Below are 20,700 nucleotides of genomic sequence, written 5' to 3'. Positions count from 1 at the left end.
CGCTGGACATGAAAACTTCACGGACAAGAACTCTATCAGTACCGTGCCTCACTGTGTGCGGATGTTTGTTTTCTTTTCCCCTACTAACATTAATTATCTTTTGTTTGGGCGTGGTGTATCTGTGTTTTCTTGCGTATGTGTGTATGTGAATGTTCATTTTCCTCATGCACAGCAGTTTAAGTAAAAATCTGGAAATAAGAGGAAAACGAATCTTTATTAGACTTCATCATGCACTCGAAGGAATCATATTTGAAACATGCACAGACATCATGAGCTTTAGCAGATAAACGATGACATTATTTCAATGATTACATATGTTACAGCCTACTAAATGAATTTTGTATTGGTGGACATTGAAAAAAATTCAAAAGCCTTGTTAAAAGTAGTAGAAGATGCTAAAACAACATAAAGCGACTATAAAGACATGAAATTGTGTTTCCGAGCGAAGGAAAAAATCCAGCCGAATGAGGTGTACTTAGACATAAAATGGTACAGTTTATTGTCCCTCCAATTTCACAGAAAAAAAGTTAAGTTGAAAGTTTCAAAGGTCTCGATTGTTTGTGTGGATGGACTTAAAATGTTTATTAATTAGTTGAATGTTGCTTATTCAACAGTGTTTTTAAAGTCCAGCCTACTTGTTAGAATAATAACTTGAAATGCACCACTCCGATGATGTCTTAACTTGACATTAGGGACAGAAAAAAATCTGCTGAAAATTTCTGTGTAAACAAATTAGATCGCAATCTTAAGTGTACAATAATGGGTACAACACACATGGCATATAATCCTTTTCGTCCGAAAGGTCGTCCTAATATAATTGCATTCAATTATGTGCTCGTAAAACATAAAGAAAGATCTCAATACTTAAAGTGTAAAAAGCAGTGTTTATATAACATTTATTTCAATAAAAGACATGGGAAAAATCCATTTTCTCGCTTCTTGAAAATTTTGTTTTGACACTGTGAGGTACAGGAGAGAGAAAGAGTGACTAAACATAACTCTGGAAACGTGATTTGAAGAGAAATCGTATGACAAAATAAGCACACAAGAAGAAAGTATTTTAGTACACCTTATATCAATCTCTAATAGCCACCGACACAGACAATTTGGAGACAGCTTTCGACAATGGCTTTCATGGGCTGGCATCCCATTGGCTGCTTTGTTTGTAGCGCTAGTCACATCCTCTGCCGAGGTTGACGTAGGAAAGACTGACATTACGTACAATCTCCAAGTACGTGGCGTTTGTCAAGTTGATGTCTGACGCCAGGTCGACTTGTTGGGTTGTGTCATTGTTGTAGGTAATCTGTGAAACACCAGACAGACAAATAAAGTCACCGACAAAATTGCTAGCAGTGACCTACTTGTATTCGACATAGTCTCTTAATCCTTTCTGACGATTTCATTTTCCCATTAAGATTTGTTTTCCTGTTAGATGCATGAGCTGGCAGTTCAAAGTCTTGTTTTAGTGGGGGTTTTTTTTCATTTTGACAAAGCGTACTAGCATACTAAAGCCTTCATGAATTTGTTGGGTAACTCAGAACTCAGTATTTTGAAAGAAATCATGATGGATCAAACTAAGCTTTCAAGTGCAACCCGCCCCCTTAATTCAACCTATGTTTAACGCAAAATATATTTCTGACGAGTCTGAAAGAGTGTCATTTTTATTGGGCATAATTAATAGTTTCTGTGGTGATGTTACAGGTAGACATCACTTGAGGCTTAGTTACTTTCAGACTTAATAATTTTCTTTTCATCTCACGAAGTGGGCCTACTGGACATCAAGCAAAGTGATAAAACATGGGAGTGATGGAACTCTTTCAGATCTTTATATTTGGATGCTTCATGCTATTCACATTTCGAGATCAAAAGGTGCTGCTATACTGTTTATTAGTTGATTATTTAAAGATTTACTCTACCAGTCCTTATTAGCCTGGTTAAGATTGTGCTGATCAGTTTATTGGTGGTTAATGTACTGGTGTGGAGATGTTTTTAAAAAGTTTTTTGAATTTTACATTGTCTTCACATATTCATTGCTGAGGTGGGTGGGTGTGGAGAAGTGTTTCTAGTAGTGACAGACAGCAACTACAGTCACATGACCAGTCTGAGGCAGCGAACTTATTCTGTAGGTAAAATCTGTTCGTGTACAAACCCACACAGTATTGGATGCAATAATCATGATGTTAACCAAGTGGGTAACCTCTTTCCCTAGACCGTCGGTGTATCCCAGGACGATCGATTTTACCAGTACTGTTCAATCATGCACGATACACTTTAGGACCATGACACTTCTGGTGGGCGGGGTGAACCACTCAGTAACCTCCGCTTTGCTGTATACATAGATCTCATGAGGGGGGAACAGCAGCGAGTTACTGACCCTCACAGACAAACTCGCTGCCAATGCGTGATGAAGATGAAAGTATGGTCTTGGTAAACACTATCGGATTTAGGAAGACAAAGATCCGAAAGAACAGAGTACAACTTGAAGAAGTGCAGTTTTTCAAGTACCTGTACGCAACCATTTCCAGAGACTGTAGTAGTACGTGGGACATACATCTCACGATCATAGCAGCGACAGAGGCAATGGTCAGACAACAAAATCTGGATTTCTCTACCAAATTTCGGCTCTATAAGTCTCTCATTGTGCCAATCATGTTGTACAGCTGAAAAACGTGGACCTTGCTACCAAAACAAGAGCGACGTATCCAGGCGTTCGAAATGAAGTGCTTCAGGATACTCGTCGAATGATGACTACTTACGGTCTCGACCTCGAATTTCTGGAGATTCACGTCGACAGCTGGCAGTCCTGACGGACCGTTGTCACTAACTCGCCCCTTGTTTTGTAATCCAAGTGTTCTGAATCTTTGCTGTTCTTGCTTTAATCTTTCTTATTTTGATATCGGTCTTAAGTTCCCTGATATTGAAGAAAGCTGAAAACATATCGATTGTTGATCATGTGTTAGTTCTCTGATGTCGTTACGAAAAGTGTCGTGCGTTGTTCTTATTCAAGAACACACGCACACGCACACGCGTTTGGTCTCGTAGGGAATGAACTAACTACTAGAAGAAATCATGTGGTGAACTCCGTGAACATTCTGAACACCTGAGCTGCTGCACGGGTTTCTCGGCCTACGCTACTGTTTAACATGTTCACACACATACTTCGCATTTAAGGTGGATAATCCGGAGTCCTGACAGGGGATTTGGTGTTTTACGCCGTGTCAGCAACTAAGGCTATATTACGGCAAGCAGCCAGCCCTGTAAACAGATGCCACGTGCAGAGAAAGAACACCGTGCCAGGGAAGGAAAAATAGTTTGTTAGCCTTACTAGAGGACAGTGATAAGAACTACGCCGATAAGCATCCTGATTCTCTGATACTTGAGAAGACTTTCCTAGAAACACCGGCATTCAGAGAGAAACTTTCGTAACGTCCAGATATTAACGGTAAGGGCAGCAAAGGACGTGGCCACTTACCGTGCGCAGTTACCGCATCTTCTACTGGAGGGTTAGAGAGAGAGAGCCCTCTAAGGGATTGGACCGACTTGGACAGGCTTTTTTAAAAAAAAAAAATTAGCGCATCCACCCACTCACTCATAGAGAGATGGTGAATACTTACCTGCATTGTGTTGTTGAACAAGATTCTCAGAGTCATTTCAAAGTAGTCGTTGGGTTGTAGAGTAAGATTTCCTATTTCACCACGATTGGACCAGGAACAGTTATTTAGAGCGTTGAAGTAAAGTACTTTTTGTGTTACATCAAAGTCGTAACGAAAATCAAGACAAAGGTAAATGTTACCACCATCAGGAGGACTGGAATCACACGAAGCATCCTTTCTGTCGTGAAAGTTGAAGGTCATTCTGAAAACACAAGACGCAGTGTGACTAGGTGACAAGTACAGGATTTGGAGGCAAACTATTGGTGTCTGGGATGTAGCAGCTTAACATGCTTCCCCGTCGGGAATATTTAAAAGAAAAGAAAAATTACAATAATCTTTGCGAGCTCTAAAATAAGTTTTACATCTATGCATTAATTCCTTTTTATCCATTCTCTCGGTAAATTTATTATCGCCATCACTAACTGCATTAAAACTCTGTATCTCTCAGTACAAAAGTAAATGTTAAATCTATTAGAAGAATTCTCTTAAAAGGATTTTCTCTGAATTTTGCAAACTTATTATCTATTAAACCTTTATTTTAGAAAAACATTATGTGATCATTTTATGCATTTTATCGTTTTATATCTGCTCTAAGAATACGGTGAATCATTTTATTGAACCTTCCAGAATGAAAGTGAATTGTTGATAGTTTATGGCTCTGTCATTAGCCTCTTTCAAGATCGCGTCGTAAATTTTTAGATAATATTTGTTGAAAATATTGCGTTTATTTACCTTAATTTTAAGTATAGACATCGCAAAATTCTGCATCAGCTTCCAGATCTTTGAGTAAATGCTAATTAGGCGATGTCCAGTCAACGAGTGTACTTTTCTGACCTCACAGAGAATTCGGTCTTTTACTTCTTTGTGAAATCCAGAGAAGAACTATGAAGTTCATAGGTTCGCATCTTGCAAACGAAATAGATTTATAACTTTCCAATTATTATAACAAATAAAGAAAACCCCTCTCATTTAAAAATAATTCTGTACATTGGTTAGAGTTTTTTAACTCAAGCTTCCACACTAAGAGGTTTTGATAAAATTGTAAATCATGTTATGTAAAAAGCAGCAGACTTGTACTATTGGAAAAAGGTTATTCGCATCATATTTACAAGGGAAAATTAAAAGAATATTTGGAGGAATAAACAATTGGCTTGTATGTCAAGATCGTTCGCAGAACGTAAAAAAAGAGAGGGTAAGTAGTCCTGTGAATTGTTTATACAAATATTCATTTCACGTTTTATTTATTGCTTTAGGCTTCATACAACCTGGAGATACGCCAGTTGATATCAAATATTTTATGTCACTCCGCTTCTCTATCGTTTTCCCCTCGTGATTCGCTCTATAATTGTGCTGACACTTGGGATAGCCGACTGGTTACAGCACTGGGATTCGAACGCAAAGGCATGGTGGCCTGATGCCCTTGGGACGTGGCAAGTTTTAGCCAATCGGAGTAGCTGACTCTTAGAGGCTCCGGGAAAGGTAAAGCAGCGAGAGGTATGAAAAATAGTCACCTCCCTCACTAAACAGTTTGCAGGAAACAGATAAACTTTACCTTTGAAGTCCGGTGAAGTTACCCTTGAAGCAGGCCTCCCACTCTTTTGCGACGACATCCGGTAGTGGCTTGTTGAATGGCACGCTCTGTAAATAATACGAAATTATTAGTTGAATATACAGACATAATCACATGCATATAACTACACATACATAACTGAGACGTTTATTCAGAAAATTATCTTATGGGTATTTGTGACCCTCCACGAAGAAATGAGTCTTAACTCGCGAATTTCAGATTTGCCAAATTGCAAATTTTTAAAAAGTAGAGGTTCTGAACTTTCTGTTGATACAAAAGTTGTTCTTCTAGTCCTAACATTGAGTGAGTTAGAAACGTTTGAAGTGTGAAAGTACGGTGGCGGCCATTTTGAGAAAAGCGGATTCAAAGATTAGCGTCAAGATTGCCGACCAGCTTTGTTTACTTCTAAACTTTTGCAGACAAATCTTTTGATCGGTTAATATTTGAATCGTTCTTTGAAGAAGTTGGACATACAGACTCCGCGCTTTCTGGCAATGTATAACACGATGGAGTTATGACTGGGAAACAGTATGGAAACAGCGTTTGAATTTCGTCTGAAAGCAGTATGGATCGCAGTAGGGTACCTCGATTAAAACGTATTTTAAATCAATTTCTAACTTTTATTCTAACATAGCAGAGTATTTTCCTAGCAGTTTAATAACCAAGGAATCCATTTTTAAAGAAAAGACAAACTACACAAAATTTACCCCTATCAATTTCGGTGCCTCTAGCACAAAACTGTTCCGCGCGACTTAAGAGACTCATTTCGTCGTGGAGGGTCACATTTAATGTCTTGTGTCGTAGATTATCACGATAGTTACATGTCGCTAGAATCATACAAATTCAACCTACATATGTTTACTTTGACTATGATTTAAAAATACTTAAATTTGAAAGATTGAAACTAATGTCATTAGCATCAACTGCACTCTTAATAAAATGGAAATTAAATAGATTCTTATCATCATGTTGGTCTCCTCTAAAAACCTGTACAATTTCCAGGGAAATGCTTATTTGGGTACAATCATTCTTCCAGTTAAAATAAACTTTCATTAAACAGAAATAATTAGGCGATTCCAGTAATGTGTGATTTTACGCAGGTAATGACTATCCTAAATATTTCAATACTTTTAGAAATGATGAGCGAATGTCTCCTCTCACTTAAAGACCAAACTGAGGCGCGTGTGTAAGTTGATTCACACCTTCAAATGCTTATTTCCGAGATTACTGCACTGCTTAGTATAGTTGTTCACTAAATAAATGTGCCCTTAAGTTTCAGCATTCTTTCAGAAGCAGCCCTTGGTACCAACAACAATCAGATAATCAACGAGTCAGTCAGTATTGTTTGGACGTGAATCAAGATTATTTTTTCTGCACTGGTTGTGGGCGGCATTGACAGTCTTGATGGTACGTGTTGCAGAGCAATAACATTTCTTTTGTTACGAAATTCTAAGGTTATAAAAAGGGAGTCCCCAAGACTTGGATGCGATTTTGTATGAGGAAGCTGACCATCTCCTCGTCTTCCTTGCTGATGCTACAGGATAGATCAGCTGGAGAATGCACACTGTTACCTATACGACAGAGTGTGTGTGGGGGGAGGGTATCCTGTACCCATACGACAGGTGGGTCAGCTGGGGGAGGCAAGTTGCACCACACGGAATCGAAGCATCTAGAGCAGACCTGGGCAAAGGCCGGCCCGCGGGCCGGATCCGGCCCGCCTCCTGTCTCTGACCGGCCCGCCCGCTGGCCCGCCCGCTGATATATATACTATATATACAGTATTGGGTAAAACTGAGTTAACTATATTAGTCCGGCCCTCTAAAACCATCTCAATTTCTTATGCGGCCCCTTGGGAACATTAATTGCCCACCCCTGATCTAGAGTGTGCTCATCCTACTACTTACACAGGCTTTATGACCACACACACATATCGGATTACCCTAAAAAGGTTTCGCTGATTGCTAAATGCAAAACAAGAGGGTAAGAAAAGAGTTTGTAAACATAGAAAGTAGTTTTCTTCTCACCGGTGAGTAGTAGGTGGCGTTTTTACACGTCCCTTTCAGCTCGCTGTACTTGCCGTTGACTTGACACGTGACCGTCTTGTCGGCGTGACGTGGAGCCCATACCAGAGACGGGTTGCACGTGAAGTTTGTCCTTTGACCCTGGAGTAGTGTCACATTGCTGTAGACACCGTCATCTCGAGGGGGCGCTTGACATTCTGTTATATGGTAATTACAGAAAGCAATAAACACTTATCCGTGCTATATTAAACGTTTGTTTCGACCATCAGTTAACAATTATTATAATCACGTTTAAATATCACATCCAGTAAGTGGTCGCTAGGGTAGTTGCTAGGCTACTGTACTGACGACTCTAGCACCATATCGTGTCCATGTTTGATTACGTCAAAACCATGGCATTCTCGTGTGCGTCATTGCATGACGCAAAGCAATACGCAGAGGGTTGCGTCATCCAGGAGTCCAAACGTCATCCCACTATCATTGCTTCATAAACCTTTGTAAGTGCAATGGATCAGTGATTTATTATCCACAGTTCAAATCTCTCATGGCGAGTATGTCAGCCGACTGTAAACAGCAAAATTATTACAAAGGTCCGGCAGTCGTTTGCTTGTCTGCGTTAACTGAACATTGTCCCGGAGACATAAACGAAATTTCTCATCACATTACACGTTGAACCACAGAAGAACGGTACAGTGAGCTGTAGATACTCATTTACCTCGCGCAGTCATATGAGCCTAATCGGAAAAATAGACAGAAAAAAGTTCCAAAAGCCCCAACAAATCATTACTTCTTGATATAAAATTTCCCTTCATTGTCGTTTTGTGGATACAAATTATTTAAGCCACGTTCGAAAACCTGATCAGGTAAAAATAAGAGCTTGCTCTTTGATGTTATCGGCTCTAGAGAACACACTTTTGACGGACATTTCAGACTGAAATATTACAATGAAAGATGTCATTATTTGTACGAGACAAGACATTCATGTTCACAAACTTTTTAATATGTAATGCATTTCAATATGCAGGTACAAAATGATACTTTCTTAAAACGTTAGATGCAAATTTTAAGTTTCTTTCTTTTCTTCTATGTGTGAAGTCCCCAAAAACTAAACTGACGAGGAAACTCTTTTTTTTTTATAATTAGCAGACATCTAGTCTTTCTAGTTACATCTTTTGTTTGGGTTGAAATTTTAATATTCTGTATATAAGAAACTTCCCTCCAATTTCTAAAAAGAAATATGCATAACAATGAGTAGGAGAGAACGTTTCAGTCCTAAGTGGATTTAATGACATTGCTGTGCATAATATTTAGAAAATATTCCCTGGTTTCTTGAGCAATTTTCTATTCTGTTTACCTGGGTTTTAGATTTGTCAAAAACGGTTGTAAAGATGACAATACGATATTTATCTCCGAAACTTATGTCCACGTAGATGCCTCGCTCTTTCTTTCTGATGCGTTTTTGATCCGCGTTGCTGTTGCTATCTGTTAGTATTTCTTTTAGTGTTTAAAATTTATTTCTGGAAGGTTTTTGACATTATTTAAATAAAATCTGAATATAAGACTGACTTCATGTTACCATTTTGCAGAACTTGATTGGCGGGTTGAAACTCTTATCACGTGCGATCAACATAAAAAGACAGCAAAGATGTTGCATCTGATGTGAAATATTGTGCAACTATTCTTTTCCTTTCTTGTGCGCTATTAGTGTGTGCTTCAATTGTTATTTCGGAGCTGTTCTTGTCTTTTCCGAGGTTGTAAGATAATTCCATCAACCATTTCCTAGTTACCTGCAGGAAGAGGCAGACACGCGTAGAAGGGCGACGCAAAGGTAGGCACACACACCTGGGTATCATTACAGGTGCGGTTGCGACAACCGTTGTCTTGAAGCTGTTCATAAAAATATTCTGTAAATTTTATATTCTTCTCAAAAGTTAAGTACTGTTAGCTCGTTAAGGCTACAAGTAGTTGACTAGTAATAATGCTTACGCGAACATACACGATGCCCTATATCATTGCTTTTGTTAACTGTGAAGTTTGCAGGCATCTATTTGATAACAAAAAGGATATAAATTAGGAAAATTGTGAAGAGTATCTTGTGCTGGCTTTAGCTGTCCGTTTAAGTTTTCCATCCTTTTGCGCGTTTACCAAGCTGTCAAAGAGCTAAACACTATAAGTTACTGCAAGAAAGAACTAATAAGAAAATAAGAAAAGGCTAATACATACTGCTTCGTCCCAGAAAGCTTCCCTTTCGACCCAGTCTGTAGAAACACCGCTTGTTGTGTTTGTAGAGATGTTTTCAGCGTGTAGAACACAGTTACCACCAGTGGCCAGGGTCCTGTTGTAGATGTAAGTGTAGGTCTTACACAGTTTCCGGTACCAACAAAGTCGTTCACACTGATATCTATTCATGAAGGAATACTTCCCCATCACGTCCTCTCTCTGACTTGGATGCAGCGATGACATTTCAGCGACACGACAAACGAGAGTCGCAATAAAAATTGTCAGAAAGGTCTTCATTTCAAAACGGTGATGCTGCTCGACTGCTTGTAAAATTTTCAGTTAGCTCATCTGGATGCTGTTCTGTGATGAACGAGGCTGACTTTATCGATGTTATATCTTTTGATACTGATTTTAAAATTAGCACTGAGCTTTTTTATATTAAAATCAGGAGAACACCTGGTTGGACTGAGCATCAGCCAATGAAGTTTCGTTTGTGGCAAAGCAAGCGGGTGCTGGTGTCCAGGTGCACGCGACGCAATCCAACCTCGCGCCGGGGACACAGCAGCTCGTAGGTACAAAGCTAACAAACAAGTTAGGTATGTGGTGTGGACATGAAAGACACGTTTACTGGTTGTATGTTTATGCATTTTAGCCGTAAAATGTATGCACGGTAATGCACAACGCCTTAAAATGTGCACACCCAGAAATGAAATAACTTTATCGCTATTAAAATAAGTTGTGACTGTAACTGAAGTGTACCAGTCACCGAACAAATTTATTTTTGTCTATTCACTATTTTCTGTAATACACCATCTAATTTATGCTTAGGATGGGTTTCGTCATTTTAGAAAACGGCAATATTTATGGTGGATCTGTGATTCCTCAACTGTTTGCAGCTGATCTTGCTCTTGCTCAAGATGGTACTAGCTCTTTGGCCAGATTAGGTGACGTTCAAAGTTTTGTCTTAAAAAACTGAAACGGGTTTATTATTTGAATTCTTGACCACATCTTGAATTCCATGTTTCATTGCTTTTTGTCTTTTCGCTGTAACATTCTAGGTCCGAATATTTATTGTTATAATTTTGTACATCATAACATGCTCACAGTAATCTTTTTGAACTCATTTTTCTGAGGACTATAGCTGTAAAGCAGATGAATGCAACTCAAATTTTGTTTTACTTCTGTTCCTAGCTACTGTGAAGTGAAATAATTATTATGAAAATTGTAAGACATCAATGAATGCTGCTGTCATCATCCCCATTGCTGCTAGATGATGGATGAAAACCTTTTGCAGATCACGATTATGGAGGTGTCGTGTGTACAAAGCCAGGGTCACAGCCTGTCCTCGTGCTTTGTTAACAAAGTCCTTCATTTATGTAGTTAGAAATGTGAAAATGTTTTAATTCACATTATTAAAGTTTTTCCAGTTCCACTCAAACGCAGGGAAGTGTTTGAGAGGCATTGTGTAGGGTGACATAAAAAAGAATACTAATAATGGTACACTTAACAGTTCTTCGTCCAGAAATTAAAAAAGATCGTCCAGGACAGCCGAGTAAATAATAATTTTGTTGTTTAACAAAGAATGAACACAACACTCAAGTGGGTGTTGTTATTTGCACGTGATGGCAACGTATATGTTTTTGGCGTAGTTTCAGTCTCCGACAACATCTGTCGGGTACACTATATCTGTTTGCTTTGATCCATACCGTACTTGATGAAAACAGCAATGTCCTTGGTGGATCTGCTGTTGTCTCCATTGTTTGCAGATGCTGGTGTTCTTCACATGGTGTTGTTCACTACAATGATCTGTTTAGATGCTTTTAAGGGTGTAGAAGCACAGACGAAAAAGAAGAAGAATGCAAGGGATGAAGAGAGATAAGTGACAAGTGAACGACAGCATTTAAAAAGAAAGAGCATCAGTCAGTTTTGTCTCCTTCAACAAATTCAAAGGAACAATGCAGATTGCCTGGACTGCGAAATGTCGCCTAACAAATGCCTTGATGCCATCATCTGCTTTGATCACAACACCAGCTAAATTACAGGAAACAGAACATGTAACACGAGTAACATGTTTACGCATATCATTTTGTGATGTTATCAATAACACTATTAGAAATAAAGGTGTGTGTTGGTGCGCAGTGTTAGCGATGGATCCAGTAACAACCATAGCCTTGACTGAAGGTACAACGAGAAAAATTTCCAATTTGAAGAAAAGGGAAAAGCTATCATATCCTGTAACACGAAGCTGGGACATTAATTTGACACCCGCTGTACTGAGAGCAAATAATTCATGCATTGCAGATACTCATCGCACACCCAAAACAAGAGGAAAAAAAAAACAAGAGGAGGCAAAAACTCGAAGGTTTAAGTTCCAATCTACTACAACCACCCAACCTCACTCAAGACAAAGTTTTGCTGCTAAGCACAAACAAAAGCAAACATCTCATTTTTGGTATCTGTCATCAATTAAAATAACAAACAAGCCAAAACACTCAGCATCAAACAAGAGCCTCACAGTATCCGGACAGTATGTAAGAGATGTGAAGCTAGGTCATCAGCATCATGAAAAGAAAGATTGTTTCAAGCGCTGGGGTCGAGGGTCACTCACTGGATGCGACCTAACGTGTGTCCCAACCCTTTCTCCACCGTCCTCCCTGCCCAACCTCCACACACCAATGTCTAGATAGTAGGCCAACCTGGTGTCAGAAAGACCCGGCTGTCAACTGTGCCCTACGTGAGGAGAACGTAATAGTTCCGCTTTCGCCTCCTCAGCAACAGTCCACTATTTCATTCAATCTCTCCCCCATCCTCCAGGCCTGGAAATGGCATACTATTATCTTCAAACTTGAGTCTCCTAGTGTATTGCTTTGATTGTTTTCCCTAAACATTCGTTAAAAATAAAGACAAATAAAAGCAGGATGAAAGAGGAACTGACTGTTTTCAGTTGTAAGAGCGTCTTGAGAGTTACCAGGTACCAGAAAAGTCGTTGACGCAGAAACATATTCGTGAAAATGACTTTGTTTCGTTTATTGGCCATCCTGGGTTCAGTTCTTGTCTCGGGCACACTGGTCTTTCTCTAAATGTAGCATCTGCTTACAAGACTTGCTGCCTACCCGTGATATCGCCTTAGTTGCTGGCTCTGTGTAAAACATCAATCTCTTCTCTCCCCTTCCCCTCCCTCTGTCGCTTGTCGCCAAGCCTGTGGTTGAAGTGTTGTTGTGTCTACAGTCACAGTCCGGCATCCCTCACACGCTCCTCACAGCTCGGCACCGGAACGTCTGGTCAGCCCGTTGGTCGTCTTGGACACGCTCTGATGGCTCTCACACTTCAGTTGTTCGTCCTTTCTCTCTACAGAGTGTCTTGTGTTGTCGCACCGTGACAGGAGCTCATCTAGCTATCTGGCTATCTCACCAGGACTAAGCTGCTCACTGCGTTTATACATACGTATTATATTCATATCTTTGGTCTCCATCACACCAGGGTGAGCATCGCGAAAAATACGTGGAACGCAAGGGAAATTTTAGGAAAATAAATTAACTGCACATTGCTTTAGAGCTCGTGTATTTCTTAGGTTGACTAGAGTATCTATCACTCAGTGCGAGACGCACTGGAACTTTTTTTAAATAATAATAATAAACCTTCCCACTCATAGGAACATCTCTCTATATATATACCAACCAGCAGCCTACTCACTACTTTTATTTAGTTCCTTGTGGAAGTGTTGACCTTATCATTCGCTGCTTTTAAAACGATAGAAACAGTAATAAACGCACTCGGACACACACACACACACACAAACACATGTCGAATAGGTCTACAGATTGCTTACTTATTGTGTTGATCACAGACCAAACCACACCTGTTTCATTTAGCTGCAGTTGTTACTAGTAGAATTTCTCTCCGTGTGTTTCTGCTGGGTGTGGGTTAAAAAGTGAGTGAGAAAGAGATGTCAGATACATAAAACGACATGCTATACACACATATATTCTGTGTATTTGCACGCACACACGCACGCATATTCTTTTTCATCAAACACAACAATCCAATAACACGAGAACAAATCTTTATTAGAATTCACAATGTATAACATAGAGAATATCTACTGAGAGTAATATTTGAAACATACACAGACATCATAAGCTTTTAACAGATGTTCGATGACATTATTTGTACGATCATGTCTGTTACAGACGACTGAATGACTCTTGACCTTTAGATACGTTGACCACGGAAACATTTTTTTAAACGGCAAATAGAAAAGTCTGGATAAGTAATGATGATATTGAAAAACAGCGAGTAAACACAACTCCAGAAACGTGTTTTGAATAGAAATCGTATTACAAAAGAAACACACAGCAGGGCTTCTGCTAAGGCTAAATCCCAGGGACCCTTTTTCAGTGAAGGGGACATTTATTGAAAACTTTTAATGCGTAAAATTTTTGCGTAAGCAACTGACACAGGAAGAAAGTATAATTAGTACACCGTGTGTCAATCTCTAACAACTACCAATACAGAAAATTTTAGGAAACCTTCACAGCAGTTTCCATGTACCAGCTTCCCATTGGTTGCTTTGATTGTAGAGCTAGTCACATCCTCTGCCGAGGTCCACGAAGGAAAGACTGACATCATGTACAATCTCCAAGAACGTGGCGTTTGTCAAGATGATGTTGGTTGACACCAGGTCGAATTGTTGGGTTGTGAGATTTTTGTAGATAATCTGCAAAACACCAGACGCATACATAAGTCTGACGTTGAGGAAACGCGAGACGTATCGAGACTTTACCAAGTGTTCAGTTTGCATTGTTGTCGTTGCAAAAAGTGTCGTGCCATATGCCTGCCCCTACATCTTACATTCATATGTATACACTCACACACACACACACACACAACATAACAGTTGCATTCAAAAACATTAGTTTTATGTTTACCAACAAATAAACTATCACATATTATAGTAACGTTGACAGGAAAATGTTTTGACGTTTTAGAAACACTGGAAAGTTATTAGAATATAGTTTTATCGCCACAAAGGTGGATTTGTGACATTTGCTGCTTAGGCTATGATTTTATTACACACTTTCAATTTTTAGCTTTGTGTGAGTGAATTTTATTTATGCGCTGTGGCAGGGTAAGGAAACAGTGAAAATACTACAAGAAGTTACAAGTGAAGGGGACAATCACTCTTCCACATCCTCTCGCTTCTTTCTTTCCTACGACTCTACCTCTCTCTGTCTCTCGTATTATCTCTTGAATTATTTACAACATTGTCTTCATTTGTTCTGCATAGTTGTTTTTCATTTGTAGCCAGTGGTAATGTCATTAAACTAATACACAATTATATCGTGAGTAAACATGTTTCACAGTAACTTACACCAACCAAACAACTGACACAATCAATCTGAACACTCACTCACCCACTCACTCACTCATAGAGAGATGGTGAACACTTACCTGCATTGTGTTGTTGAACAAGATTCTCAGAGTCATTTCAAAGTAGTCGTTGGGGCGTAGAGGAAGATTTCCTATTTCACCACCAGGGGTCCAGTTACAGTTATCTAGACCGGTGTAGTAATATACTGTTTGTCTTGACATTTGAAAAATTGTTTCGGAAATCAAGCTGAAGGTAAATGTTGCCAACTTTAGCAAGATTGGTATCACACGAAGCATCCTGCCTGTCGTGAAAAGCTGAAGCTCATTCTGTAAATAGAAGACGCAGTGAAACAGTTGGCATCTTAGTTCCAATTAAACATAATAAATGCAATATAATATGTAGGAAATTTGTAATCTAGCTGTTATCCGAATTCATTGAAGCTCTTGAAATATAAGTTGAAGCATAAATATATAATGCCTCTCGTTGTATATAGTGTAAAACACACTAATACGCATACAAATATATGGTCAGATATGTTTTACATATAGCAATGTATTATGCTTCATACTTAGTAAGATGTCCGACAATGAATTAGGACTAGTTCATTATTAATCTTGCTACAAAATATAATTTTACAATTCGCTGATTAATTTTTTCAGATTAATTGCACTATACTGTCTATACATATATATATATACCTTGCTCGACAACTTGTAATATTGTTATCTGACATGTATATTAAAGAATGGGAAAGGGATATTGGAGGGATAAATTATTCCCGTAACCTAGTAAGTTGCGGACAACACAATAAAAGTGTAATTCAGTTTCTTCAAGATTTTTACAGAAGGGACGATTGTGACTAATGCTTGAAGCTGTTATATACCATAATTTATGGCACTTAAGGTAAGAAACACTTAGTTCCGATCTGCTTATAGAATTTCTCATCCCTAAATGATTTAGATACATCTATTGCAAATAGGAAAACCAGGATACACTGCTTTCAAAATACCGATAAGGGTCGAAGGGGTCACTACTAGTTATCCTCTCACTCCATTCCTGCTCGTGACATCTATCAATCTTTCTTTAAATTATTTCAAAATTATCAGCATTTCCTACACTCTGCGGCTCCCATACAAAGTCAAACCATCTTTGTACAGAACCATCATGATGCATGATCATTTTGCCCTCGGGCTTTGTCCATAAACAACTTAACTTTTCATTCGTCGACTTCAATCCGAAGTACGAGCGTGATTCTTGATCAGAGTTTTACTTTTCATCATTATATTATTCATGTCTTCATAATTCCTCATCTTGAACATCGTCGGATTAGCACAATTCGTCGTTATCCGACCACTGATGCAACTATAACTCTGATCTTTGTCTTTGTGCTCTCAAGCATTGACTCTTGTAATTCTCTTTTCGCGAGGATTCTAAGAGAATCTTAAAACTATGTTATGAAAGTGTATGTTTATGCCACTAGGGGTACTACTGGAGTATGTTACTCGTTATCATATTTACAAGAACAAGTAAAAATGGTTTGTGTTTATTAACATGGTTTGTCTTTTATCATTGTCATTTTCAAGAAAGAAGAATGTAATGAAGTGAGGTCAAACAGTCCTGTGAATTTTCTACTCACGCATCGTTTATGTATCTCCTGCATATTGTAAACATAATAATAAATGCTACGGTAGCCTTTTATGACAGAATACATCTCTGTAATCTGTATATGGTGGATACTAACCTTTCAGTGCCAATAAAAATGCCCTTGAAGCAGGCCTCCCATCCTCCCATGACCACATCTGGCAGCGGCTTGTTAAATGGAACACTCTTTATAACAAACAACAAAACGTCACACACACACACACACACACACACACACACACACACACACACACACACACACACACACACACACACACACACACACACACACACACACACACACACACAGATATTAATGTAGTCGTATCCCGTAGAACGGTCAATACTCAGTAGAAATCCCATGCTTCTGTTTGAAGTCTGATCATCCCTGTTAATAACACCTTTAGTTGGTTTTGGAAAATGTGAGAGATCGCGGTTAGGAAAAACTTATTGTTATTTTCACGAGAATAAGTCTGACCTGCTTACATCAATGCTTTGTTAGTTTATTTTGTTTCCAGATCAACAACACGCTACTCTTTGGTTTATTTAAGACTATTCTTTTTATGATGTAGCATGTAGAAGGTAGACAAAAAAGAAAAGTATCCTCACCGGTGAGTAGTAGATGGCGTTTTTACACGTCCCTTTCAGCTGGCTGTACTTGCCGGTGACTTGACACGTGACTGTCTTGTCGGCGTGACGTGGAGCCCATACTAGAGACGAGTTGCACGTGAAGTTTGTCCTTTGACCCTGGAGTAGTGTCACATTGCTGTAGACGCCGTCCGGTTGTGGTGGAGCTTGGCATTCTAGAATAAAATTGCTTTAATAATAAAGTCGCAGATGAACGAGAATTTGTTCACTGAAACCAAAAACCAAAAACAAACAAAAAACAAAAACAACCAACCAACCAACCAAACAAACAAACAAACAAACAAACAACAATAACAAAACAGAAACAAACAAAAACTTGAGACAGGAACAATGACGTAGCACAGACAAGGGAGACACGAGTCAACAGCGGGAAGGCCTGCTAATTACTGAGCACTGTGTCCAAGACAAGTGAACAAATATTCACCTTTGTATGAACACTCGGTTGAAGTAAATCATGGGATTCAATATCGCAAAGAACTGTAAAGTCTTCATCTGAAGGCAGCTTTATGAGACCCAGAGATTCTATATTTCTACCAGCCTCACAGGTAAATGTTCAGACAACTGAACACAGTCATATTTACCTGCAACAACCGGATGGCAGGTGTAGGAAGGTGACGTGTAGGTGGGAAAACACATCTCCGTGTCTTCGCAAGGGCGACTACGACAAGTTGTACTTTGGGTCTGTTGGTAAGAAATAGTCTGCCATTTAATTACAACTTTTTGCGTAAACTTTAATTTACTCATACAGATATACAAATGATAGAAAGTTACGTGAGACTTGATTTGCTTCAAGAATATATCACATCAATGTCTATGAATCATGTACAAAGCTGCGACCTATATTTAACTAAATTTAAAATAATTTATAGAGCTAGTACGTACTGTGGGGTTGGATATCGCTTCTCGTTCTATCCAACCTGTCGGCACCATGTTGGTTGTATTTGTGGTGATATTCGCAGCGTGCAGAACACAATTACCATCAAGGGCTTGCACGCTGTCGTACATGTAAGAGTAGGTCTTGCACAGCTTCCGGTACCAGCAAAGTAGCTCACACTGATACCTGCTCATTACAAAATACTTTCCCATGGCATCTTCTCTTTGACTGGGCGACTGTGCTGACGTACACCTCACAGCAAGGTGAGAAACAAGAGCAGCAATGAATATCCAAGACATCTTCATTTTTTATGTGGCTGGTCCTAAGGCAAGTTCTTGTTGAGAGAGAAGTGACAGTGTTACGATCGCAGAAATATCAAGGTAAACAAAACAAAGGTCGATTCGGTTAGCGGGTGAGGCTACCCAACCTGTCTTCTTCAGTGCTGACTCTCAACTGTGCAGGTGATATCTTATTAAAGTGACCGAGACTTACTGTTGAAATGATTGCCAGCCAATCGCATGCGACTTCGATTCAGAAATGTTTGTTTGGTATCCAACACTACGAGGGATGAAAAGATACAGTGGGCGTGGTCGTGACGGACAGAGTGCTAACACGGGGATGAGGCAGAGAGTAACTCAACTCCACAAACTCTAATAACACGAGTGCCAAGCTTTGTGTAGAAAAGCACTCAATGTGCTGCCAGTGATGTAGTGTTTTCACTTTATCTGACCAGGACTTGTTTGCCTAGCATCCTATACATTTTGTGATTTTGATCATGGCCTTACTGCCAGCACCTGACAGCCTTGCGTGTGAAATGACATTCAGCAGACGGACTGGAGGGAGATAATTGTTTCTGTTTGTCCTTGGTGATTGATTCCACTTTCAAATAAATCGCTTTTTTGCTTTTAAGTCGATGTGAAACCTGCTAGATACCGATGAAAGGGTCTCTCGCGTAGCTTTGTTTGTAAAATGTTGGTAAACAACTCATGTTTCTAGTGCCCGGTTTCAGTGTAACTTTATAATTTTGAAAGAAATCGTAAATAATGATTTAACCTATGAAAAAACTTAACATATTGAGCTATTTATTTGTTTGAAATAACCATTTTTCATCAAGACTGCCACCTATCAGTCCATGCCAGACCAAAACTTGTTGGACGCCGTGTAAGAACAGAAGGACTGGATTGCCATAGACGGATACAAAGGGTTCAAAAGAATATTCTTCATCCCTGAATAACCAAACATGATTAATCGTTTCAGTGAGTGCTGGAACAAAAAAAAAAATCGAAGGTTGACCGTCGTTAAATATTAAAGACAACTACCAGTTATCAAGAGGGCTACTCAGGCAAATGAGCTGATCACCTAACCCTCATGTAACAGTTCTAGGGGATGAACGGAGGGTTTCTAGATGCTGCGTTGTTATGATATTTCATCTATTCCCTGGATGTTTTAGTTGAGTTGGAATGAAGAGTATGGATAATTTATGAATTGTTGAGCATCACTCACCCAACCATGTTTGTCACTCCGCCTGAAGTTTCCAAACTGGTGTCGGTTTTAAATGTGTGAATGTAGAGGTAGAAAACCGTTGGAACGGTGAGTTTCATGGCATTTGTGTTTCAAGCCATTCGTCCTAGAAATTAATACATCACAACTGGGACAGCAAAAAGAATTCCTGAGTGTTATTGAACGGCACCAGTCACTGACAAATTTGGGTCGTTTCGGTATCTGTTAGAAACAATATAATAATTTATGTTTAGATGGATTCCATCCTTTGAAAAATGACAATGTTTTTGATGGATCTCCTGTTGTCTCATGGCAGTTACACGGACGGACTTTATGAATAGTATCCCTGTCAGTTTTCTACGATGATGTTTTTTAAACTTTGGTTTATCTCTTTGGTCAGGTTGGGTGACGTTCAAAGTTTCTTTTCTTGAAAAACTAAATTGTTTTATCATTTGAATTACTTGACCACATCTTGAATTACATGTTTCATTGCTCTTTATCCTTTTCCTGTAACATTCTTGGTCCGAATATTTATTGTTATAATTTTTTACACTATAGCAGGCTCACATTCATCTTCTTGAACCTATTTTTCTCAGACTGTTGACACAAAGCAGATGAATGCAAGTATGATTTTGTTTGACTTCCTTTTGTTTTTAGATACTGTCAAATGTAACACATTTTTATGAAAACTGAAAGACATCAATGAATGCCGCCGCCGAAGCCACCTGACAGGCTGTCCTCGTGCCTTGTCAACAAAGTCCTCCTATACATCGAGGTTTTGGAAATGTGAAAAATGTATTAATTCATATTACGTTTTTTCAGTTTGCACCAACGCACGAAAGTGTTTAATGAATTAGGCATTGTGGAGGGTGGATACAACAATACGACGGTAGGACGGATACTAACTAATGTCACATTAAACACGAAATGAATCACAAAGGCAGCAAAAAGGGGGAAACGACATTACTGCTCAGTACATGTACATACTTGTCTGAGGTCAATGTCGCCCTAACATGCTCGGGTCATTTGGAAGTTATGTGATATATATCACATTTTTTCCTAGGGGTCACCTTTTCGTGAGGGCGGTCCCACTTTCCCATCGCTCACTTTCTTACATTATCTAACATTCTAAGGACTCAGGTACTTATTTCCGACAGCTCGGATTAGTAGAAAAGTTTTCTTGTATGCGTGTTTGGGCACCA

General features: G+C 39.1%; 2 protein-coding genes across 2 annotated transcripts; both read right to left on the bottom strand.

Moving 5' to 3' along the window:
- Positions 1 to 206: 206 nt before the first annotated feature.
- LOC112571046 lies at positions 207 to 10,120 on the bottom strand. The gene is made up of 6 exons (XM_025249837.1): positions 9,468 to 10,120; positions 9,032 to 9,131; positions 7,248 to 7,441; positions 5,206 to 5,291; positions 3,615 to 3,855; positions 207 to 1,303 (listed from the first exon to the last, which is right to left on the bottom strand). The coding sequence occupies exons 1-6, from the start codon at positions 9,759 to 9,761 to the stop codon at positions 1,172 to 1,174; spliced, it is 1,047 nt and encodes a 348-aa protein (XP_025105622.1). The 5' UTR covers positions 9,762 to 10,120; the 3' UTR covers positions 207 to 1,171.
- A 3,804-nt stretch (positions 10,121 to 13,924) lies between these two features.
- Positions 13,925 to 18,666, bottom strand: LOC112571044. The gene is made up of 6 exons (XM_025249835.1): positions 18,007 to 18,666; positions 17,706 to 17,805; positions 17,086 to 17,279; positions 16,577 to 16,662; positions 14,916 to 15,161; positions 13,925 to 14,181 (listed from the first exon to the last, which is right to left on the bottom strand). The coding sequence occupies exons 1-5, from the start codon at positions 18,301 to 18,303 to the stop codon at positions 15,119 to 15,121; spliced, it is 720 nt and encodes a 239-aa protein (XP_025105620.1). The 5' UTR covers positions 18,304 to 18,666; the 3' UTR covers positions 13,925 to 14,181; positions 14,916 to 15,118.
- Between the last annotated feature and the right edge of the window lie 2,034 nt (positions 18,667 to 20,700).

This window comes from Pomacea canaliculata, linkage group LG8 (genome assembly GCF_003073045.1).
Source record: "Pomacea canaliculata isolate SZHN2017 linkage group LG8, ASM307304v1, whole genome shotgun sequence".
NCBI lineage: Eukaryota > Metazoa > Mollusca > Gastropoda > Architaenioglossa > Ampullariidae > Pomacea > Pomacea canaliculata.
Note: the sequence above shows the minus strand (reverse complement) of the source record. Positions and strands in the feature narration are given on the sequence as shown.

Bases quoted from the DNA above. Each gene is read 5' to 3' on its own strand.
- LOC112571046 (XM_025249837.1), bottom strand. From the start codon at position 9,761: ATGAAGACCTTTCTGACAATTTTTATTGCGACTCTCGTTTGTCGTGTC. The intron at 5,292-7,247 runs GTGAGAAGAAAA...TATTATTTACAG, and splicing joins ACGCCACCTACTACTCACCG to AGCGTGCCATTCAACAAGCC. The intron at 3,856-5,205 runs GTAAAGTTTATC...TTGTGTTTTCAG, and splicing joins AACTTCACCGGACTTCAAAG to AATGACCTTCAACTTTCACG.
- LOC112571044 (XM_025249835.1), bottom strand. From the start codon at position 18,303: ATGAAGATGTCTTGGATATTCATTGCTGCTCTTGTTTCTCACCTTGCT. The intron at 17,280-17,705 runs GTAAATATGACT...ATTTTATTCTAG, and splicing joins CTGCCATCCGGTTGTTGCAG to AATGCCAAGCTCCACCACAA. The intron at 15,162-16,576 runs GTTAGTATCCAC...TTCTATTTACAG, and splicing joins ATTTTTATTGGCACTGAAAG to AATGAGCTTCAGCTTTTCAC.